This window comes from Cercospora beticola, chromosome 2 (assembly GCF_033473495.1).
Source record: "Cercospora beticola chromosome 2, complete sequence".
Lineage (NCBI taxonomy): Eukaryota > Fungi > Ascomycota > Dothideomycetes > Mycosphaerellales > Mycosphaerellaceae > Cercospora > Cercospora beticola.
Genome location: NC_088936.1, coordinates 3,799,864 through 3,822,761, shown reverse-complemented (window position 1 = coordinate 3,822,761; position 22,898 = coordinate 3,799,864). Strand labels below are relative to the sequence as shown.

The 22,898-nt window shown below is 52.3% G+C and overlaps 10 protein-coding genes across 10 annotated transcripts; 5 read left to right on the top strand and 5 right to left on the bottom strand.

Moving 5' to 3' along the window:
- Positions 1-1,301: 1,301 nt before the first annotated feature.
- On the bottom strand, positions 1,302-3,136 carry RHO25_003426 (uncharacterized protein; the record flags this gene model as incomplete). The annotated part of the gene is made up of 6 exons (XM_023598932.2): positions 1,302-1,616; positions 1,674-2,007; positions 2,075-2,424; positions 2,482-2,640; positions 2,699-2,845; positions 2,903-3,136. 6 exons carry the CDS (start codon positions 3,134-3,136, stop codon positions 1,302-1,304), a joined length of 1,539 nt encoding a protein of 512 aa, XP_023455923.1.
- Positions 3,137-4,179: 1,043 nt separating this feature from the next.
- On the bottom strand, positions 4,180-5,036 carry RHO25_003425 (uncharacterized protein; the record flags this gene model as incomplete). Its single annotated transcript, XM_065602395.1, has 2 exons — positions 4,180-4,928; positions 5,033-5,036. 2 exons carry the CDS (start codon positions 5,034-5,036, stop codon positions 4,180-4,182), a joined length of 753 nt encoding a protein of 250 aa, XP_065458467.1.
- A 429-nt stretch (positions 5,037-5,465) lies between these two features.
- On the bottom strand, positions 5,466-7,812 carry RHO25_003424 (uncharacterized protein; the record flags this gene model as incomplete). Its single annotated transcript, XM_023598930.2, has 2 exons — positions 5,466-7,679; positions 7,744-7,812. The coding sequence occupies 2 exons, from the start codon at positions 7,810-7,812 to the stop codon at positions 5,466-5,468; spliced, it is 2,283 nt and encodes a 760-aa protein (XP_023455921.1).
- Positions 7,813-8,096: 284 nt separating this feature from the next.
- Positions 8,097-9,300, top strand: RHO25_003423 (uncharacterized protein; the record flags this gene model as incomplete). The annotated part of the gene is made up of 2 exons (XM_023598929.2): positions 8,097-8,133; positions 8,204-9,300. 2 exons carry the CDS (start codon positions 8,097-8,099, stop codon positions 9,298-9,300), a joined length of 1,134 nt encoding a protein of 377 aa, XP_023455922.1.
- A 439-nt stretch (positions 9,301-9,739) lies between these two features.
- On the top strand, positions 9,740-10,191 carry RHO25_003422 (uncharacterized protein; the record flags this gene model as incomplete). The annotated part of the gene is made up of 2 exons (XM_023598928.2): positions 9,740-9,842; positions 9,902-10,191. 2 exons carry the CDS (start codon positions 9,740-9,742, stop codon positions 10,189-10,191), a joined length of 393 nt encoding a protein of 130 aa, XP_023455927.1.
- A 1,122-nt stretch (positions 10,192-11,313) lies between these two features.
- Positions 11,314-13,518, top strand: RHO25_003421 (uncharacterized protein; the record flags this gene model as incomplete). The annotated part of the gene is made up of 2 exons (XM_065602394.1): positions 11,314-11,378; positions 11,427-13,518. 2 exons carry the CDS (start codon positions 11,314-11,316, stop codon positions 13,516-13,518), a joined length of 2,157 nt encoding a protein of 718 aa, XP_065458466.1.
- Positions 13,519-15,301: 1,783 nt separating this feature from the next.
- RHO25_003420 (uncharacterized protein) lies at positions 15,302-16,378 on the bottom strand (the record flags this gene model as incomplete). Its single annotated transcript, XM_023598926.2, has 1 exon — positions 15,302-16,378. One exon carries the CDS (start codon positions 16,376-16,378, stop codon positions 15,302-15,304), a length of 1,077 nt encoding a protein of 358 aa, XP_023455925.1.
- An 814-nt stretch (positions 16,379-17,192) lies between these two features.
- RHO25_003419 (uncharacterized protein) lies at positions 17,193-18,832 on the top strand (the record flags this gene model as incomplete). Its single annotated transcript, XM_023598925.2, has 2 exons — positions 17,193-17,746; positions 17,800-18,832. 2 exons carry the CDS (start codon positions 17,193-17,195, stop codon positions 18,830-18,832), a joined length of 1,587 nt encoding a protein of 528 aa, XP_023455926.1.
- Positions 18,833-18,901: 69 nt separating this feature from the next.
- On the bottom strand, positions 18,902-19,633 carry RHO25_003418 (uncharacterized protein; the record flags this gene model as incomplete). Its single annotated transcript, XM_023598924.2, has 1 exon — positions 18,902-19,633. The coding sequence occupies one exon, from the start codon at positions 19,631-19,633 to the stop codon at positions 18,902-18,904; it is 732 nt and encodes a 243-aa protein (XP_023455211.1).
- A 679-nt stretch (positions 19,634-20,312) lies between these two features.
- On the top strand, positions 20,313-22,187 carry RHO25_003417 (uncharacterized protein; the record flags this gene model as incomplete). Its single annotated transcript, XM_023598923.1, has 1 exon — positions 20,313-22,187. The coding sequence occupies one exon, from the start codon at positions 20,313-20,315 to the stop codon at positions 22,185-22,187; it is 1,875 nt and encodes a 624-aa protein (XP_023455210.1).
- Positions 22,188-22,898: the final 711 nt, after the last annotated feature.

Genomic DNA, 22,898 nt, shown 5'->3' with positions numbered 1-22,898 from the left:
CGCAAAGGACCTCTGCTTTGTATACACAGAACCTATTCCCTCAATGGAAGACTGTGTTGTTCGCCTGCGTGTGTCACTCGACCGTGTATCTTGAAGCACGCACTCTGCTTCTAATACATTTGAGATCTAGCACGTAGTCTGTATTTTCGTGAAATTTGCGTCTCATGAGATTGGAGACGTAGGACATTGTGCTCGAAGTGCTTGCCATCACATGTCACAAACGAAAGTCGAGTCCGAATTGTACGATTCGGATTTGTGCCTGACACGGTAGCAATTTCGCAATGCGCTCAAAGCGCCGAAGGGCCAGCTTCTCGCACATGGATGTTGGTGATGAGGTCGTCCAAGCGCTGTTGGGAGCCGTGCGAGCAATAGCAGAGCTGACATATAGTTCGCTCTCACAGTTGCGCACACGGAACACCCCAGGCTTGTTGACACATTGTCAGATCGGGACAGTCATCGTATGTGGAATGTTCCGAGATAAACGAGCTGAAGCTGATGAACAGCCAAGTCACGCTTGACATGGTTGAGAGTACCGTCGTACCGCTGCCCGACGTCTCTGAATCTGGCATCCAGCTGTCTGAGAGCAACAGCTTGCGGCGCGATGGATGTGCCCAGGTTTTCAGCTTTGTTCGCAGCAAGATCATCCGGGCAATGTGTGATACCTCGAAGCTCCTCGGTAGTGCATCAAGCTGACTGCTTCCAGATAACTCGCAAGTCACTTCTACCCAGCGATGGCGGACTTCACGCATCTCAGTGCAGAAGAAGGCGCAGCGATGGTGGTGCGACAGCGACAGCTGCACATCACTGAGTTTTGGAAATGGTAGTTCATGCGGAAGAAAGTACCTCTTGCAAAGCTGCTGAGGACCTGTTGTGTCGAACTTTCATCGCGTGACTGGTAGCAGTGCCTTTGGCCGTGTGGTCCTCACGTCTGAGTGGCTAGTATGGGCAGCTTTAGAGCAACAATCACGCCGTTGGATATTCTTCAAAGTGAGAAATGTTGTGCCAAGTTGAAGCATTTCAAGTGGGCAGGAAGCAGCGTCCGGCGCCCGGCAGCAGCCCTAGTGAGCTGACTAAGCCGTGACGGAGCACCACTGGGCAGGTGTCAACGAACACTTTCCCAACGACGTCGCAAACTCTATGTCTAGGACGGAGATGCTGTGGTACCGAGATTGTTCAGTAATGCTTCGTATGGCTTTGATGCCGTGGCTAATGTCATTCTAGGCTAGGAGATTCATGAACTATGCCCCAGATCTCGATTCGTTGCCTCATATTTCAAACATAGCAGTCATCAATACCACACTTCACTTCCTCTCAACATCCTCAAGCTTGATATCCGTAGTGGGCTTCTCAACACTGTCCCCTCGCTCGGCATCAACATCTTTCTCAACATTCGCAACCGTCTGGCCACCAATAACAGCATTTTCGAACTTGCTTCCACGCTTCTCAGGACCAATGGCAGCAGTGAAAGCGATTCCGAGAGCGATAATTGCAGTTGCAACGCCCATAGTTGGTCCATAGGATGGTACGCGCTCTCCACGAGCCGAAATGAGGTTAGATTCGGCGATGGCGTTGACGATTTGCGCACTGGGGCTAGAAATCATATTTCCGAGTTGGTACTTTGCGATTGTCAGCAGTGCTCAGGGAGTGTTCGCGTATATTTCTCATAGACTTACAGTGATACCGGGGAAGGATGAACGGAAGGCAGGAGGCGAGAGCTCGTTCAGGTGGATAGGAATCACACCCCAGGCTCCTTGAACGAAGAACTGAATCATGAAGCCAGACGCCGAAAGACCTCCAAGAGAAGTTGGCAAGATCCACGCGGGGATTATGCAGGCGCTGATCAGTGCTGAGACAACCATGGCACGACGACGGCCGGCCCATTGGCTGAGGTATCCAATGACAGTGCCACCGACACAAGCACCAGTCTTCATCAGGATACTGGCAATCGAGGCATCGTGGTTGTCCATGCCCTTCTGAGTTCGCATGAAAGTCGTGTATGAGTCTTGACTGTTGTGACAGAGACCCGTTAGCAAATGCTCGCATGAAAATCATGCGCAAAACGACAGCAACTTACGAAGTGTGAGAGTAGAAGTTGAACCAGGTCATGAGAATGATGCAGTAGATGCACATCTTCCACTCCTTGGCCAACATGGTCTTCGTCTCAGCCCAGAACACACCGGCAGAAGCGCCCTTGTGGCCCGCAGCTTTGCGCTCACGGAACTGCTTGCTCTCGGGAAAAGCGACGCGGATCAGGCCGACACCGATACTGAGTCCTGCTGCGATCCAAAAGACGGTCTTCCAGGATTCGACCGAGCCGCCGACACCAAGATTGGCACAAGCTGCACAGACATAACCGAACGAGTAACCTTGCTGCAGGATACCGGACATGAGACCACGGGCTTGGACAGGGCAGTTCTCGAGAGCCTAAGAAAATATGTTAGACAAGTGAGAACAAATCCCGTCGCTCGGAAGAATAGTTACCATTGCGACGGCGTTTCCGTATACGCCACCCATGAAAAGACCAAACAACGATCGCACAGCAAGGAATTGTCCAAACGTAGTGCTGTAAATCGTCGCGATCTGCAGGATACCAAGGATTATCATGTTGGCCACCATGGGCCACTTGCGACCGAATTGATCCTGCCAGGCGTACTGTCAGTAGTTGTCCTCGCAGCTTATGTCTTCCACATGAACTCACACCAAGAAGTCCAAAGATCGCGGCACCGATGGAGCGCAGAAGAAGAGTGAGGGTGATCGCAGTCGTGATGTTCGTGTTGGAAGTGTCATAGTAAGACGCAAGCTTGGTGGTTTGGATACTCAGAGCGTGAAAATCGAATGCATCGGCCTTTTGATCGCAAGTCAGCATTTGCTACGCATTGTACAATGTCAACATATGCCTTACCGACCAAGAGGCAAAGCCGACAATGAAGAAAAGCCATGCAGTCGGTGAGAGCTGTGCCAACAGAGAGATCGGGTTCTTCAGAGGAGCTGGCCTCTGCCATTCCGTGCGCGATTCTCCAAATTCATTTGTGATCTCAACTCGCTGCTCCCATCGAAACAGATCCCCGAAGCTTTGCTTCGCAGTTGCGAAGATGCCAGTCGCAACGGGTTCTGCTGATTTGCCTGTGGACTCCATGTTTGATGCACAAGAAAGACGGGGAGCGGAAATCTGTTTTGGAGCCGGCGACACAGTACCACAACCACTACATACTTAACAGCGCACACGCAACCTTCTTGCACTTCCGTGTAATGTCATCATTGCAGTTGTCCGATGATACCTTGCCTGCGCCCAGACCTGGCCAAGCAGCGGGAAGGCTCCTTCGCATGATGGTCTGCTGTGGCTTTTCACACCGCGCGACCGCGCGACCAGCGGTTGAGACTCCATTAAGTCTTGACCAAACTTGGCGCGTTCCCGATTTCCAAGACTTCAAAGGCCGAAGAGTCCTCGTGCATCCACTGCGAATTTCGCTGTTCCGACCGCACACGAAAGGTAATCATTGGTGCACGGCCATACTATGAACAGTCTAACGGTGCCGCTCCGATACTTTTTCTGAGCTCGTGGAGATGGTGGGTGACAAGATGCATAAGCGGTCTTGGAATTAAATGAAGATCCAGCTTGTCCAGGCTGGTCATTGGCTTGAGAGGCTTCAGCTCGTCGCCAAGGACGCCGCAAGTCTTAGCTTTGGGGAAGCAATGCCAGTGATCGCGTGGCGGTTATCATGCTGATGTTTCCTTGGCTCCACTTCGAACTGTCGTGTGTCGGGGTCCCCTTGGGGTCTGGAGGCCCCAACGCCTGGAGGCAATCCACTTCCCATGCAACAGTCACGAGAGATGGGATCTAAGCGACGTCTTGGCGCAAAATTCCAACCTTCGGGATGCTCTTTTCGGCCTGGTCAAAGTCGGCCAGACTCGGACCGGCATTCAATACTGCAACACGGCCAATGCTCTTCGTAGAGGAGACTGCGCTTTGGTGAGCTATCATCGGCTGTTGCACTTGGTCGGGTTTCGCTCAGAAATTATCGCTTCGCACGTGGTCCGTTGCGGCGACTTGGCGTAAAGCAACGACTGCGACATCTTCCGCTGCCCAGTGTTGGCCAGGGCTCCGTGGACCTGCTCAGTAGAAATGTCGAATATGGCAGCGGCCCCTGAATCCGACCTCTGGCTCTTTGTTCAATGATTTCATCGTCTTGCAATATTCTCACTTGTCACTTTCCGATACAGCGTTCGGCAAGCGGTCGCGCTCCTTCCTGGCAATTGTGCTGAGACGTCCTTCCATTCTAGTCCTTTCGAACGTAATTGGCGGAGCAGTGCGATCTCTTCTTCGCCCCAGCGTCCGGGAGTTGATCTCTTATTAATATGGGTACGCAATTCGCTGATTCTTCTCTTGATGGAAGTCGATGTCCTATGCGGTATCGCCTTCTGAATCTCTTGAAAGCTGTGCCCATCTTTGCGTAATGTACGTAACTGCTCGTCTTCAACAGGAGTCCAGGGGCCTACAGCAAATGGAATATCCTGATTGCTTCGTCGGCGCTGGAACTGATTTCGTACGCCTTCAAGCGAGCGGTGAAGCCGGTTCGCGATCTCTCGCAAAGACATACCAGATTCACGCATCTCAAGAGCTTTGAGATATTCTGCTTCGGTCCATCGTTGCCTTGGAACGGACTCGGGCTTTTCTTCCACTTCAAATTCGCCTGATTCTAGTCGCCGGACGTCCTTGTTCTGTCGAAATTTCCCCACATCGTCAGGGCGTTCCGGAGTCCACCAGCCATTCTTCCGTGCGTCGAACTTGGACACTTGCAGGACAGCATATCTGGATCGCTTCAATACTGCTGCAGCATCACACAGCCTCTTTCCATCAGCCAGAAGCGCTCTCAGCTGATTGAGTTCATCTTGCGTCCAGTCCCCGTTCTGCCGCTGGCCGGAGGAATCTGAGAGCCATCTTGAATGAGTCGGGCTGCAGCGTCTCGCCGTTGGTTGGATGGTGTTAGTATGAGTGAGGCCCGCGATCAGCCGGGCCGTAGGCAACTGCAACCCATGCAGAAGTCTCATACGTAACCAGTAGAAAGGGATCGAGATGCACTGATGATGCCTTTTGATGTCTTCACCGAAGACAGACGTTTTTATTGTGTATGCGTTGCATCCTCCTGAGAAAGGAAATTACAGGGTTCGGAACGGCTCCACTAAATTCCGTGCCTGCTTGACTTGTAACGGAACTGCCGCGCAACTGCATTACTCTTCTTGCGAACAGAACGATTTGGCGAGAAGAAGTGTATCCATATTAACGGAATTCAGAGGCATCGAAGAATGAATTTTATGGTCAAGAAGTATGACAACGAATCATCATACATAAACAGCCGCGCAAAAGAGGTATCTGGAATAGCAATCGAACGCCGAACCATCCTGTCGTTTCATCGTGATTGTTGGGAAAACCGCAGATCCCGCATGCTTGGACCGGTGAATGCCACTTACTCCTCCATCTCATCGTCGACCCCTAATGTAATGGTATCCTCTCCCTTGGCATTCAAGACGCCCTCCATCTCTTCATACTCTCTCTCCACCTCTTCAGCGACAAACTCCTCATAACTCTCCAAACTCGTCTGAATGTGGATCTTGAAGTCCACCACTGTTTTCAGAATCCTCTCTAGTTCTGTGTGCAATTCTTCTCGCAATTCTGCAGCCCGGAACGTTAATTGCTCATACTCCAAATTCACGCCCATTTCTCTCTGCTCCATAAGTTGCACGCTTTCGCCCAGCCCAACTCGGACTTTGTTGAGTTCTTTCTCCATCTTCTCGATTTGAGCTTCGGAGTGCATGGCAGCAGCTGAGGAGATTTCGCGCATCTTTTCGAATTCTTCCTGCGCGCCACTAACGCGGTGTTTGAGCGTTTCGAGTTCGGAATGCTTGTCTTCAAGAGCTTCGCGAGTCTTATCTAGAATGTCGATCTTGGCCATGTCTTCTTCCAGACTGGCATTCCGACGTTCGGAAATAGTTTTGCGGAGTTGCTGGAGAGACAATTTGATCTGTTTTAGGTCCGGAGTAGGAAGCAGAAGATGGGGAGCGTATCCGTTGTTGGGGTCTTGCAATAGTCGATCGTTCGCTGCATCAGCGCTGGTGGATGAGGAGAAGTCTGGTCCAGAGTTGACGCGCAGGCGCAGTTCGTAGTCGATCCCATTGGCGTTGTGTGCTGTGGAGGGAATGATCCCGATCTGATAGCCCAGAGAGTTGTACTTTTGCACTGCGCTCTCTAGATCATCCAGCTTTGACCCTGTCTCAACTTCCTTCTTGCCGGTCCGTTCCTTTGCCTCTTCCAAACGCGTTTGTGTGGCCTCGACGCCCTTTATCAGTCGTTCTCGTTCGGTATTCATGCGATCAATGTCCTGTACAGTGAGTCCTTGATCGTCAACCTTCTGTTGCAGATCTGCGCGCTCAGCTTCTGCCTCTGCCATTTCTGCTTCACACCTCTCGATTTCCTGCTGTAATAGATCTGCGCGATGCGAGTATTTTTCCACCTTCGCGTCCATGCTTGCATTGTACTGTTCGAACTTCTGCTTGTCTTCTTCCAGGATCTTGATCGTCTCATCCAGTTTGGCCAGCCGAGGGGCGGACTTGCTCAGCTCGTCGATCTGCTCTTGCAGTCTCTTAGACTCTGCCTCCAGCTCTTTTACTTGCTCCAAGTTCGCTGCATTCGCTTGTTCAAATTTCATGGCCATGGCTTCGATGTGTGGCTGAATTCTCCTCTTCGCCTCTTCTTCCTCATCATCGTCGTCTTCGATCGACAGCCATTCTCGATACGCGTTAGACAGAAAGTCGAATGTGATGCGGTCCGCGGACACGTCGAAGCCAGCCTCGATACACGCGTCATCCCACATGCCCATGCTATATTGCTCCATCATCTTCGCAAGCAACATCATCCAGTGCAGCAGTCCCAGGAACGTGCTCCAATTGTTACCTCCCACCGCAGCAAGCTGGCTTTTGCTGATGTTTTTCTCGAACGGATAGCGCATTTGCTTGAGCAAAGGAGGCACTTCGGCATCTATGTTCTTTTGGAAGCGGTATGCCGGGTCGATCTGATGGTACAAGAACTGGAACATCAGATTGAAGTCTTTCTGTGTCGGTGAAGTCATGGTCTTGTGGGTAAGGTTGTGCTTCATCTCCAGCTCAAAGTTGCGCTGGGTGAGGAATTCCATAAGCTCCTGGCCCATCGCTTGCCTCGTCTGTGAATCGCGCAATCGTCGTGGGTCGGTGGGAATGCCATTCGTCGGAGGAGCAGTCGCGAAGAACGACTGATGCCCTTGAGGTCCAAATCCAGCTGAGGGTCGCGCGCTGTATACAGAACTTCTCCGTTGGGTGCTCGCCTCGAATTGGATGGGGTTTGCAGGTGTCGAAGTGACGGGCGCAAAGCTCTTCCTCCCACCCGTGCTCGCAAAGAAGTTCTGTGTGCTCGGTCGCTGGACGGTGCTGAAGCCGCCCATTCCTGCCAGATTGTCGCCTGATGAAGAGCGCTGGAACATGGGTTGCGCCGGCCGGCCAGGCGCAAGGGACATTCTACTTCCCGACGTTGACCGGTGATGTGTCGCCGTCGCGGGCGCATTGTGGTAGTTGGACTGGCTGTTGGATCGCTTCATCGCTGAGGCGAGCATCGGTATGGCGGATACATTGTGTGAGACGGGCGCGAGACTCTGTGACATGTCATCAACGACTGTTTATGCGCCGGCACGTGTTGTTATTGCTGTCGCAACTCACCTCTCGTGGTCGGCGCACAGAAAAGACGCCTGGTTCCTGCGACATGGTCGTTCGTCGTGTCGAGTCCATCTTGTCGCGTGTGACACGTGCGTGTGCGATTGTTGCGATGTGTGAGCTTGGTGCTTCCTGCCCCAAGTTTGCAAGTGTAAACAAAGCGGCGGAAGGAGCAACCCGCGCCGTGCAGGGATCACCGGGAAGCTCGCCGATCAAGCCGAGGCATCACGAGCGAGTGCCGTCTCGTCTGGTGCAGACTAGTTGACACCTCCACTGCTTGCACATTGATGCGCTGTGTCATTGGAAAGACAGTCTTGCAGAACATACAGTAACTGCATTCTGCTCGCAGCGCCGCCACGATGGTCCGCGAGGACCTGGTTGAAGGAGCCATTTCCTGTACGCAGCCAAACGCTCTCCGCCCGCCCGGTGCGACTCGCACTTCCCTACTGACACTATGTGAACATAGTCCTCCAAGACCCCTCCGTCGCTTCGGCTCCTCTGGAACAACGCGTCGCTTTTCTACGCTCCAAGAACTTGACACAAGAAGAGATCGATACTTCACTCGCGCGCGTCGGTCAATCGCCCCCGCCTGGCACGGCCTCGCAGCCTCCCGCCCAGTACCGCCAACCACAATATAACAACTACAATGGTGGCTATGCACAACAACCATATGGAGGCTGGCAACAACCTCCTCCCGAGCCTCCGAGGCGAGATTGGAGGGACTACTTTATTGCTGCTACTGTTGCTTCTGGCATAGGGTACGGATTGTACTGGACGGCAAAGCGATATGTTTATCCACTTATCGCGCCCCCAACGCCGCCTCAACTTGAGCAGGACAAGAAGAGCGTGGATGAGGCGTTCGAGAAGACCTTCCAACTTCTGGAGCAACTGTCTGCCGATACGGAAGAGCTGAAGAACGCCGAGGCGCAGCGGAAGGAGAGATTGGATGCTGCCCTGTCCGAAGTGGAGAGCGTGATTTCTCGAATGAAGCTGGCGAATGACGAACGGGAACAAGAAGCAAAGAGGAATGCACGAGAGTTGAACGAGTTGCGAGATTTGATACCACGGGCCATTGAGAAAGAGAGGCAGGCGCAGGAAGAGAGGCTAAAAGAGCTCGGCACAGAAATGAAGAGTCTGAAGACATTGGTGCAGAATCGCATGCGTGATGGTGGAGCTGCACCAAGCAGGACGACACCCAGCTTTCCCGGCTCTCAGGGACACAGCGGACAAGTTCTGGGCTCCGGCACGCAAGTGAACGGCACTTCTTCCGCTCCTGCCGTACAAGAACCTGCGACAAATGGCACAAACGGCGTTTCTTCACCTGCAATGGAGACAAAGTCGTCGTCTCCATATACTAGCGCAGCCACACCATCGACAAGCTCGAACCCTTACCAGTCACGCTTGCTTGGAAATAGTGGTGGCAAGGCTGCCATTCCCGCATGGCAACTAGCTGCAAAGAAGAAGTCGGAAGATGCAAAAGCGGCGGCCGCCGAGGGAGCGTCCAGTACTCCTAACGTTCAGGAGAGTGGCACTGTGCAGGATGCGGTTGACGGATCATCGTAATAATTGCATTGGCGGGTGGGCGTCATTCTCTACTGTTCTGGATATGTGTTGTGTATGGAAAGCTTTTATGACCCGAACATACGTGCTCGTTATTGTTGTGAGGAAGACGACTTTCCTGTGCTTGATGTCCAACATGCATGGTTGCTGATTTCAGAGCCGCTGTTTGAAAGCATGCAAAGCTTGAACTCTAGCCGCATCTACAGGAAGAGGGTCAGCACAAGTAGAAGATGTCGACTGGCAGTGAAGCCATGGAGGCCAGGGGCGTGGAAGGGATTCGAGGGCGTCAAAAGGCGAATCAAATTTTGATAACGTTCCGATTGAGCGCGGACTCCCGAGCATCGTCCGCGCCTTCACATGCGCCGCGATCTCTGGTCTACAAAGCATCTTCGCGTGGGCATAGTAATGCGCCTTCGGTGATCGCAACTTCTACGTCGCCATCATGGCCTCCAAAGTGCTCTCCCACGTCGATATCGCCACGAATCGCTTCGCTGTCCTCGCCACATACCGCCATCTCCTCCGCGCAACGGGGATAGCATTCAACGGTACATCGCAGACGACTTGGTATACCTACCCATCAACTATACTGACCCTCCGCTTCTAGGCGACGCTCACATGCTCCGCTCTTCCCGTGCTTTTGCTCGAAGTGAGTTCCGCAACGGCGCAAAACTTCCTGCCGACAGTGTCGAGGCAGCACAAGGCGTAGAACATGCACAGGGTGTCACGCAAATCCTGAGGGAAAATGTTGTGCAAGGGAGACGAGTGGGAGATGTTGGCGAGAAATACAAGTTGAATATCCATGAGCATACGCAGAGGCTGGATAATGATACTGCTGGAAAGTTGAAGGGTACTACTAAGAGCTTCAAGGAGGTGAAAAACGCAAGTTTGCTATGAGGAGGCTTGGGCATGGCACTCAAAATGGACAAACGAACACTGTTGATAAGTCCGAGGTGATGCAAGAGGCAATGACCGCGGGGTCGTTAGCACCACTCCGTGGCGTGAAGCCAGTCCCAACCTCCGTCGTCTGGACAAGGCCATAGAAGACTTCGCCCACTACAGCACCTGCTGCTGAATATGGCAGGACGATGCGGGCGCGCCCACAAGTGCCTGTAGGGTCTCATCGGAAAAGCGTAGACGGAAGGACAACTACGTCGAGATTCAACCCGGTCCAAAACCTCATCCATCACACGAGCACCTAGGGCAACGATGCCGAGGAGATATCTTCGCAGCTTGGCTCCCGGACCGTACCCGGTAGCATCGATTGACAGCGGGACACAACGAAAGACGAACAGCCGAGCTTGGGAAGCTGGAAATGGAGAGAGCGTGACTACATTGTCGGCGGTGCCAATCGAAGACGAAACTTGAACGCTGGAAGCAACCGGCAGCTCTCTTTGTACAGTTTATCCGTAACTTTGAAGGCGGGTCCAGATCACGACCTTTGCGCTCAGCAGTCAGTTGGTTCCAGTGCCAGGCATATCCTTGTGCGAATTAAGCGAAGGCACGCTCTGCCTGCCTAGCATTTATTAGGAAACGAACTGGCTACGTGACCTGCGATGCGAATAATACATACAGTACACGGGAATCTCATTGATCGCAACGTGCATCTATGGCACATAACGAATGCCCATTCACGCGAAGCACATTTCAGTCTACCCAGGTGTCGACCTGCATGACTTCTTCGCATTTCAAAGCGTGAGATTGGTTCATTAATCAGTAATGATCCTGGGCACTGGATATAGGGTTGCTTGTGTTGTTTTGCCGCCTTGGCCGCATCAGACCTGGGTTGTGCTCGACGGAGCACCTAGGTCCTGAGTGGATCGATATCCATGTAGACACAAAGCTTGAAGGAAAGCTGGTGACCAAAATATGCCTACGTTGCGAGGTCTCGCTGTGCAACTGCCGACCATAATGGTGTGGGTCTGCCTAGCCTAGACATACGGACCATCATTAGCCGTCCTCCAAACCGACATACAACTGCAGAACCTCAGAACGGCTTCAGTGCAGCGTTTCAACAGCATGAACAACCGATACGCTGCATTGGCGGCGATCTTGTTGCCATTGGCACGATGCATCACGCCCGAGTCAGTATAACGATTAGTCAAACCATCGCAGCTCACTGAAGGCGACAGGCAAATGATATCAGCACCACGGTACAGTCCTGCGATTCCTAACCCAAGCGGAGAATGGGCATTCTACACAAGCAAAAACTATTCGTTCGAAAAGCACGAAGCGTCAACGACATGGAAGCTTTTGCATCTTCCGACTGGGGACATTACTGATCTGCCATGGAACGCCAATGTCTCCGAAGCCGTCTGGGTAGGGCCGACCAATACTTCAGTCCTGTATGTCAACACAACCAATCCAGACACTCCGGGAGGGGTGACTCTATACACTCTAGATCTCGTCGATGCCAAAGCTGAGCCCCACCTGGTGGCTTCTTTGCCAGCACCATACGCGGGACTCAAAGCTGCGACCACCTCTTCGGACGATATCAATTTCGTGATCAACTGTTTGGCGTATGCGAACAATGGGTCCGCGTACAACGAAGAATTGGCAACGAAGCCTGCTCACAAAGGCATGCTATACGAAGCGTTTCCAGTAACCTACCTCGATAGCTACATCCCTCAGGAGCGGTACGCAATTTTCTCTGGCGTGCTCAAGAAGAGCAGCAACCCTTCCGGCTATACTTTTGATGGAACGACAAAGAATCTGCTACGAAACCTCAATTATAATGTCACAAGACCGGAGAGTCCTCAGGTTGGAAATGACCGTGACCCCGGCGACTACGATCTGAGCCCAGACGGGTCACTGGTGGCATTTCTGACACTCGCTCCAGATCGGCCCAAAGGAATTCACACTGTCAACTACATATATCTCGTTCCTCACGACGGTTCTTCCGCTCCAGAGCAGCTGAATGGTCCAGGCAGCAAAGCGCCAGTTAATTCTCGGGGCTTCACCTATGGTCCCAAATTCTCACCAGACGGCAGGAAAGTCGCATACAGTCAGCAGGATGACCCTGCATATGGTTGGGATCGCTTTAGGTTGTATGTGGCGGATGTGGGTAGCAAGGAAGTTCACGCAGTAGCAGAAGATTGGGGTTACTCCGTGGATGGCTACAAATGGACGCCCGGAAGTAAGGAGCTCTATGCTAAAGTCGACTACTATGCAGCAACACGACTTTTCCCGATACCAGCAGATGCGCCTGCGAACTACAAGCCTACAAATGTCACAGGCGCTACGAAAGTCAGAGACTTCTTCTTCCTTCCGGATGGCAAGGCGCTAGTCTCAGCAGACGCTGCTTGGGCCTCGTTCTTGCTCTATACGGTAGCTCCAGATGGGGATACGCATTACTACTACAAATCCAATGAGCGGGATTCAGAGCTCGTTGGTCTTGGCCCGCACGACATCGACTCCTACTGGTACGAGGGAACCTTAGGAGATCAACAGCAGGCTTTCATGGTCTTTCCAACAAACTTTGACCCGAAGAAAGTTTACAGCATGGCTTTCATTGTCCATGGAGGTCCGCAGTCCTTTGCAGGAAGCCTATGGAGTACCAGGTGGAATTTCAAGACCTGGGCTGACCAAGGATACATTGTGGTGCTCCCAAACCCCACTGGCAGTACATCATACGGCCAGGCTCTGACTGATCGCATACAAGGCGAATGGGGCGGCCTGACGTACGATGATCTCGTGAACGCTCACAAGTATGCCTGCGATAATTTTCAATACATCAATTGCAGCAACTCCATTGGAGCCGGAGCATCATTCGGCGGGTACATGATGAACTGGATCCAGGGACGAAATCTCGGGCGTCAATTTAAAGCTCTCGTCAATCACGACGGCGTCACGAGCACATACAGCCTGTGGGCACAAGACGGCATCGATTTCGCTGTCAATCAATTCAATGGCACGCTATTCGAACAGCCGGGTCGGTCAGTGTACGATCGCTGGGACCCTTTGCAATATGCGAGCAATTGGTCTACTCCCATGTTTGTCATTCATAGCGAGAAGGACTACCGAATCCCGATCAGTGAAGGTTTTACCGTCTTCACTGTGCTGCAGTACCTCGGTGTTCCTTCGAGGTTTTTGAAGTTTTCTGACGAGGGACACTACATCACTCATCCAGAAAACAGTTTATTCTGGCATCAGGAGATTTTCAATTGGATCAACTATTGGACGGGAAAAATCGATAAGCTGAGTGATAATGCGATCACGCAGTGAAGAGGCGGTATCGCAGTTGGATTTCAAATGAGTGGAATACTTTTGACGAATAACTGACGAAAGTATGAGACTTAGGATTGCGTCCGTGGGGTTTGAACGAGGTGCTTCCGCAGAGAGAAGGTCTGAGCTGGGGTTGACTCAGAGCGAAGATGTCTATGACCATCCCGGTCGGCTTGCAGCGCAACGGCAGCGCAAGATCAATACTAGACGAGATACGCACGATGCAATGTCTGGTTGGCGAGTTGTTGACGGCGGGGGTGAATGTATCTCTGTTCGTGAATTCAACGGTTGTTAGGGGCAGTTGCTTGATTGAGCGTCTCGGTAAAGTAACTTGATTACAGAAATCACATCCTTAACCGCACTGCCATCGGTGTAGGGAGTACCAATCCCCATTCATCTGAAGTTTAGTAAAGTCGCACGCCTTCCTTATCCTTCTCAAATCCAGCTACCTGCTTGGTGCCTTGCCATCTTCCAGGGCAGGCACTGCATAAATATTGAGCCGATCCGGCACATCTTCCGAGCCTGAAGATCAGGCAGCCTACCGCCGGAAAGCAAAACAGAACTTAGGATTGAGACTCCGTGCTCCTCTGTCCGTGAACTCGAGTGCCCTTTCGATCGTCGTATCTCCGCCTCGTGCGGCGTAGCTAAGGCGCCTAGTCTCGATAAGCAAAGCAGCCGTGGAGTCCAGTCCGCGAGAGATTGCAAAGTGAACGTCATTCCCAAGATCCGTCTTGCCGTCCACAACTAAGGCAGCTTCAAAGATGACCATGCGGGCCCGAGAATCATCCGACAGCCCTGCGTAAGAATAAGTTATTGCGGACAGTGACGAGGAAGCTTCTGAGATCGACCTTGAAATACTGAATATTAATACTGCGGACGATGTCGAAGCCGAGGATTAGGGGCTTTCTAGATCGACATCGAGGAAGCGCAAGGTAATAGAAGTCGCAGACAGTAAAGATAACCCTTGCGAGTTCGAGATTAAGCTACTAACCGTTAAGACCGTAAACAAAGTTAAGCCTAAGGATTAAGTGCTTTCCCTAACAACATCCTAGAAGCGCAAAGCAGTCGACGAAGAGCTTCCTTCTAATATTGCTACTATACTAGCTACTGCTCGCGCCGGCTAGGGCGAAAATGCCTGCAAGAAGCCGCTATCTATAGAAGCATCGACACTACGTCCTCGCAAGAAGCATATAGATAAACCGCTTAATACGAATATTGCAGCTATACTCGTAGCTATACGAGCCGGACAAGGCGAAAAGGCTTTCCTAAAGCGTTAACGACTTGCGCTACTGAATGCGAACATTTTTTTTTTACGCATTACTAACTATCATGGTAAGACAGCGTAGACTAAGGGCATGCTTCACTATCTTAGAACTGTTTTTCGAGTTTTTTCTGCGCGTAACGGCAGGTTTTCATATCTTGGAACTGTTACTGAAAGTTCGCAATCGCGCAAAAGCATGTAATATGGCTAGAAGAGAATAGGTCCTAGAGAACGATAATGTCTAATATATACCAAATATCCATGTATACCAGAACACCCTTGCATACGAGAACAAAGGCGTCTGCTGCCGGAAAGCAAAACAGAAACCAGGACTGAAGCTCCATACTCCTCTGACCGAAGAACTGAAGTGCCTTTTTGATCCTCGTAGCTCCGCGTTGTGCAGCATAGCTAAGGCACTCTGCCTCGACAAGCGAGGCAGCCGCAGATTCAAGCTCGTGTGAGAGAGATCGCAAAGCAAGCGTATTGCCCAGTTTCCGTTTTGCTGTCCACAACTAGGGCGTCTCATGACCGCAACTTTCTGTAACGGTTTGCAACTCTGCTCAAAACCTTTGAAACAGCTTGATAGCCCTTGTTTTTGCGCGATTTTGTTGACAATGCATCTTTGCGATCCATCGCTTCGAGAAGAGGAGCGGGAGAATCCGGAACCGCGTCCTTCTTTGCTGGATGGTGAAGAACCTCTGGTATTGGATCATGGCGAGGCAGCGCTGATGGTGGCGGTTTCCGAATGGCTCCCTCGTCCGCCTTCGTTTCCACCCGCGGAGCAAGAACAATACGCCGCGTGGCCTGTGCAGTCTCTGGGACTTCAATCTCTCCTATATGAGATGATATCGACGATCCACACGAGGAGCTGGAATCGGAAATGCTCCGACAGCTACTGACTGAACTGATCGACCAAAGAGAGGCTAGTCGGTCAAGGTGCACTCTGTCTTCTGCGCGAAACTGCATGTATGCTGCTCCTGTTGTTGGGGAATCGTATCGACTGACGGCGGTGAGCGGACCAAGACTGGCCCTGTATCGACGCCGGCGTTCCACTGCAGGATCGTGCATCGAGGTTGAGCTCATAGAGTGATTTGACCCCTTCGAGCCGAATGGATCAGATTGTCGCCTTTGTAACAGCTGCTTCGCTATGCCGTCGGACGCTGTTCCAGAGAGCAGACGTTGACTAAGACGTTCCATACTTTGCAGCGTGTTGCTTCTCATGATCATTACAGTGCTCTGCAAGCTCGTGAAGTCAAGAGTATCGCCTCCGGAACATCTCGCAGTTTGCAAAGCATTGATGACTTGTACTTGCAAGTGGACCATTATTGCGCTGAGCTCTGACATGGCATTAGAATCTCCAATGGCGAAACGTTTCTGCAGTTGACGTTGTCGCTCGTTCATTTTGGACTGGCAAACGTTCGCGGCATCGAACAAGGCATTCTGTAGCGTCTTCTCTCTCACCGGGAGCTCGTACTCAGTCTCTGCGAGTCGCCTGCTCCCGAATCTCTGCTCCCACGTCGCTTCCAGAAGCTCGGCCCCACCACGAAAAGCTGAGACAATGGCGACAATGCATTGCTCGACTCCTGCCATGGGTGGCATGTTGGAATCCCAATTATGAGTGGCAGTTCTTGGTTCGGAAATGTGCTGGCGATCGGGTCGTGATGTTGAGCAACAGGTCTTGCATGCAGATCAAGGAGCGGATGTTCTGCGATCGTATAAATGTACGGTCAGTATCACCTACCTGCGAACCCCTGCGAACCAGTATGCACTCTACCCAAAGTAGTGGCTACATTTGCAGCCTCGTGCTGAATATGGCCAAGCTCTGTGGGACAAGCACAATTGCTCTGCGGCTCAACCTCGAACAAGTGAGCACATGACTCTGCGTCGTTGAACAGTGGTACTCGTCACCAAAAGTTGCATCTGACGTGTCTTGAGATGCCGCCCATGTCTCCGCTATCCACATGCTGTCTCGATGTAACATGGGATGCGGCCATGTCCGAACAGGTCGCACACGGCATCGTGAAGCTGCACTTCCACATGCGCCGATTGTATTGTCGTGTGTCTACCTCACGGTCCGATCAGCACCCATTCTGGTCGTGTAGGCTGAGGAGGTTCGTCAGTTGCAGGGCAAGCAGGCTTCCACCAGAAAGCAAAACAGGAACTAGAATGAACATTGCGTACTATCAGCCATCTTCGCTCGCAACCGCAACATCGACCACAACAGCGACGGCGACAACGACGCCGAGATTGCGCGCTATCGCCTGCGCCCTTCTGTCACCATCGCATCGCCGTCACTGCTGCCGCTGTCATCCGCGCCGCCGTCGCCGTTCCTCCACCGCCGCGCACGACCGTATCTCAGTTACCCAATCAGCGTCCTCGGACAAACAGACCAATCAGACAACTGAGTAACACAATGGGCGACTCTCGGCTCCTTTCGCTTCCAGAAGAGCTGGTCGCGTCTATCGCCGAACTCGTCCCAGTGGACAGCATCTTGAACCTCGCCCTCTCATGCTCAGCAACCTTTCGCCACGTCGAGCAGCGGCTCGAACAAAATCAGAGACTCCATGCAGAGTTCAAAATCCAGCACGACAGACTACCGTTGACGTCGGCAACTCTCCTACGTCGGGCTATCAGTGATCCAGATGCCATTTGGCATCTACGAGCCTTTGAATCATGGGGTATCAGACCAGGCTTCGAGAAGTGGAAGTCATGGTCATACACATGGGAGGACCTTTACAACAAAGCCGATGGAACGATTGAGTGCTATGAAGATCATTCTACCCTGGACGCGAAGTTCTACCAGCCAGTTGAATTGGTAGACTACAGGATGATCATGATGGACAAGCTCCATATGTCTCCAGAAGAAACCTACAAGTGGACAGAGAGGATTCGAGATGGTTGGGACGAGCCCATCAAGGGCATGTTGTTCGCGCTTGCACCCAGACTTGATCGCCTCAATTTTCTCAAGTACGTCCCGATGCGACATGAAGCATCTTTCTATTTACTGATCATAGACACAGATACGATGACGAAAGCATCGAGTTTGGCGAAGAGGATCCCCTCATCTTCCTCTGCACAGCAGTTCGATCTGTATATGACTCCTTGACAATTGGTGCCGTTTGGCCCCCTGGATTTACCTCACTGCGCATGGTCTCGATCTGCAGCTACACGGAGTGGAGACACAACCAAGATGCTTTCTATGCCAGTCCGTCAAGCGTTGCTTGCCTATTTCTGCTACCGAACATCAAGGTCCTGAATCTTTCACACGTGGGACAGGGGCGTGACGAAGACTCAGACTATGTCTTGCTACCAGGCAGTTCTTCTGTCGAGGCGCTCGGCTTCTGTTTCGTGGGCATGACGCTACAAGCACGCATTATGTTTATTCAAGCGTGCAGGCGATTGTTGTCCTTCAAGTCTGTCGACTCGGATATGAGCAACTGGAACGAGAGGTCGGAGCTCTGGCGTGCACTGTCAAAGCAGCACGGTCCATGGCTCGAGAGCTTGTCTCTGGAAGACATTGGTGGACTTCTACCTGAGATCTCAACTAGCTTCCCTAAGCTCAAACAACTTGACTGCCTCCGAGCAGCGGATTGGGACCGTGACTACAAGACCTTTATTTGGACTAATCCACCTCCACTCCCCAAGATACAAGCGACGCTGGAGGCTGAGAGCGAGGAGCATGACGAAACGACAGCCCCACTCGATCTCAGGACAGCGCTTCCGTTTACAATCGAGCGTCTGGCTATTTCCTCGGACCCAGGAAGCATGGTGACCACAGTGGTGAGCAAAAAAGCCATGCGCGCATTAGCAGAGCTCGCAGAAGACGAGCGCTTCCAAAGCCTGAAAGAAATATGCTTGTACAGTGTGGGGCATGGAGCCATGGGCTGTGATCCTGTGCAACCATATGATGATTCTTTCGCTCGTTTGCGCGCACGGAACATCGATATTCACCGTGATTGCGACTACAAGGAGCACGACAAGATCCACAACGATGGAGATCCTCTCTTCTTCACGAACGAGACAGAACCAACTGATTGTCCCCCGGACGAATAATGAAGTGTGACAGTGGCTGGAAGCTATGGCTCGGGCGTTGAATGATGCTAGATACATGCAACAAGTACTCTAAGTCGCCACCACAAGACAAATTTCGTCCCGATTCGTCTTCTGCCAAATGCTCAAACAACTCATCAGTGCCATAATGCTCCATCCGGCTCCAAGCTCACCAGTCGCACCAGCTCCCTTCAACTGCAACTCTCCGACCCCATGTATCGTCTTCCAGCACTTGGCCCGGGTCCAAAGCGCAACGACCTCTGGTGACGATGATTCCTCCGCATGCGAATCACTAACCGAAGAAACACCACCATCGCTCACATCATCCGCTTCCTTGCCTCCTCCCACTTCCTCGCTTTGCAGCGACGACAGACGCACGAGATACCAAGTCGTAGATCGAATCGCAAGATCCTTCGCCAATTCCCCTTTCGATCGCCGCCATTCGAAGTATTCCGTCTGTCCATTATCGACTTTCATCGCAAACCGCCATTTCTTGTTCGAACGGGTCGTGCGTCGGAAGACTTCTGTTCTAGATTCGAGGCCTGGCTCTGACAAGGTGATGTGGTATTCGGTCTTGCGATGTCGTTCTTTAGACGATGTTGCTAAATGGTTGCCTTCGCTATCTGATAGGATCAGATCGCCGTAGTAGCACTTGGGAAGGGTGATTGTGTATTGTGGTGATTCTGATGATGAACCGGGCTCGTTTATTGCGAGAGCTGTTTGCACGCCCATGGCGAGGAGGTTCGATTTCCAGGCATCGAGGTGGGTGATTTGTAATGTCGGAGGGAGAGGTGTGCTGGTCATTGTGTTTGAGGGGTTTTGAATTCTCCGATTCTGATGATTCTTCGAAGGGCGTGTATATATGTACGTCTATGAACTTCGAAGTGAATTGATCAGAGTTCAATGCATCTATATATCCACTCCGTGTTGCCGCAGCTGAATGATCTCGAAAGGCCTGCGCCACTGACTGCATATCCAGACTGTCCGCCTTCGCATGGCTCATACCACAAAACACCGCATCGTAACAAATCAGCAACAAACTCAAAGCGAATAGACAATGATACAGTCCCTCCTCGAAATCCTACACAGCCACAAGACACCGCGATATTTCCTAATCCGGCACTAGCGTCAAATCCTCTGGGTGAATACGAGAACGAAAACCTACGTCACTGAACCTACAATGCTTGGGAGGCTTGGGAAAGGATCGAAGGATCGATTCTCGCAGACAGGACCACGTGCAATCTTCACTGCCTTCTGCATTCGACGCACATCATTGGTAGCGTATTCGCATTCTGTCCAAGGTTGGATTGCATAGCCTGCTAGAATCATTTCTGGCGATGCCGCCAAGGTTTAGGCTTCGAGTTCGCTAGCTACGCGACTGACTATGAGGCATCCTGCTGTAGGAGTGTATAAGACTGGCGTTTCCAGTGCTCGTGATGTGTGAAGAAATCAGATCAACAGCTTCAAGGCAGTGGACGATAAAATGCAGAAGTCTACCTTGACAGCGTCTCTCTTTTCATGTCTGTTGCCGTGGGCACTCGCAGACTTTATTGATATACCTACCTATCCCACTCCAAGGAAGCTCTCGAGCGAAGACAGCCTTGAACCTGGAGCGTGGAAGAACTTCTCATCGATCCTGGACGCACACCTGCAACAGAATACATCAAACGGTGACGCAACGGATTACCTGGCAGGCCTCGAGAACGTGACGTTCTCAGTGGGACTTTTCTCGCTCCACGATCCAGAAGCGACTACGCATCAATACCACTACACCTCTCCTCAAATCGCCGAGTCAGAATTCGGAACCAAGCAGGTCGACGCAGATAGTATATATCGTGTCGCAAGCGTGTCCAAGCTTATAACTGTGTACACTGGACTGCTTGAACTAAGCGAAGAAGACTGGGACAGACCACTTACTGAATACTTCCCTAGCTTGAAGAATGTCACTGCTAAGACGCGACTCCAGAGCGCGCCTGGATGGAACATCATCACTCCCCGAGCCCTGTCAAGCCACATGAGCGGCATTTCAGCAACTGGCATAATTGCGGACTCGTTACTCTCATTGATCGGCGTGGCCGTGGCTCAAAACGCTTCCCTCAGTGGTTCAGATCTGCAAGCGGCTGTTGATGCTCTCGCAATCGCGTCCGGTCTTCCACCGCTTCCGATCGAGTCGCTCGGATCATGCGCATTGCTAGGATGCAACAACTCGCTGGATGAGTTCGTAGATTCTTTCAAGCCCTATCCTCCGGTATTTCAGCCTTGGACGACTCCTGCGTACTCCAACCTGGGCATGTTCATTCTGGGCCAGGTCATCCTCAACGTCACTGGCAGGAGCTACACAGACTACGAAAGCCTGTACGGGGAGGCAGTCTTCGACCATTTGAACATGTCATCGACCTTTGTCAATGCGCCAGCAGCCAGTGATGCTTCTTTCAACAGATCTGTGATCGCTGGCCCTGTGCCGAACAATTGGGAGTTTCCATTGAACGGTCCAACCATTCCTTCCGGTGGCATACTCTCAACATTGAATGATCTGAACAAGCTTGGGGTCGGCATTCTCAATCATACACTACTGTCTGCCGAAGCCACTAGGGCATGGATGAAGCCAGTCACGCACTCTGCCAGCTTGTCGTACTCGATTGGCGCGCCTTGGGAAATCGTCCGCTATTTGAGCCCTTCGAGTGGGAAAGTCATCGACATCTATACCAAACTTGGCGACTCCGGATCATATTCCGCCATGCTGGCTTTCATTCCCGAATACAATGTAGGATTCTCTTACCTGAGCGGATACTTTGTTGCGCCTGGCACGGATGGGCGATTGCGGGACAAGACTGCATTTGGTATCATCAATACGCTCGTGGAGACTCTGATGCCAGCTCTCGAAGCCCAGGCCGCAAGTGAGGCCGAAGCGAACTTTGTCGGCACATACAGTGCTGGGGAAAGCGATAATTCAACTCTTGTCATCGCACAGCGCACGGAGACCAATGTGACGTCCGGAGAAGGCGCTGGCCTGTACATCGAGCACTGGACCTCAAATGGAGTGGACGCGCTCCCCATATTCGCTGGTCAGGTTCCACGTCTGCTACCAGCGATGCAACAAGCCGGCGCTTCTCCAGACGAAGTGACATTCCAGGTTTCCCTATCCCCGCAATGGAGCACGTACGCAGCCGCTGGCCTGGGTCCGTTCACTGGCTTCTATGACAGTAACTTTGCTTGGCTCTTGTTCGATAGCGCCGACGCTGGTGGGCGATATGGAGGGCAGGGTATTGGGACGTTCGTGTTTGAGCTGGACGAGCGGGGACGGGCAGTTGCGGTGACCAACGCGGCCACAGGCGCGAGGATGGAACGAGCAGCGTGATTGTAGGCCGTGCTTGTCAGCATATCTGCGACAGCGACATGGGCGCGCGTGAAGGATGTAGGGCCAGTGTCGAGGATATAGACCTTCGTGGCTGGTGTGTCGCGACCAGTCTGACTAAGCATTTGTTGTTGCCTGAAAGCTGAACATTTCGTTTCTTGCTTTCCACGCCGTCGCGACGGTGGTGCTTGCAGCGTGATTGGTGAGGCATCGTACCTTATACATGGCCAGCTGGTTGGTGTTTGCAGGCCGAGCAGTGGCACTGTTGGCAAGTGTGGAAGGTCGTGTTTGGGCTGTTTCAGGGCGATCGGAGAGATCCCGACTGCCGGAGCGTGTCCGTGTGGGATGCGCTCGCGCTCGCTCGCAGAACAAGAACAAGGTTGCGGTCCAGCCCTGGGCAGCGCCTCGTTATCTCAAACAACGACCTCTTGTGCTCCTCACTGGGCCTGCGCAGATTTGCTCCAATTCTCTCGCTCTTCCGACGCAGCAATATCAGCCTGCGCCCGTGGCCCGCCAGCGTGCAGCAGACCCTCATCTCAATCCAATCACATCCTGCGCGCGCCAATCTACGATGATACAGCTCGGCAGCAGAAAAGGCATCGCGACCAGCATCACCCTCGTGCGCGGAACGCCGCTGTGTGACAGCCTTATGCAGCCTCCGGCGACATGGATGGCTGACGGCGCTGTCCACCCAGCTGCGCTGCCGTGCGCGGG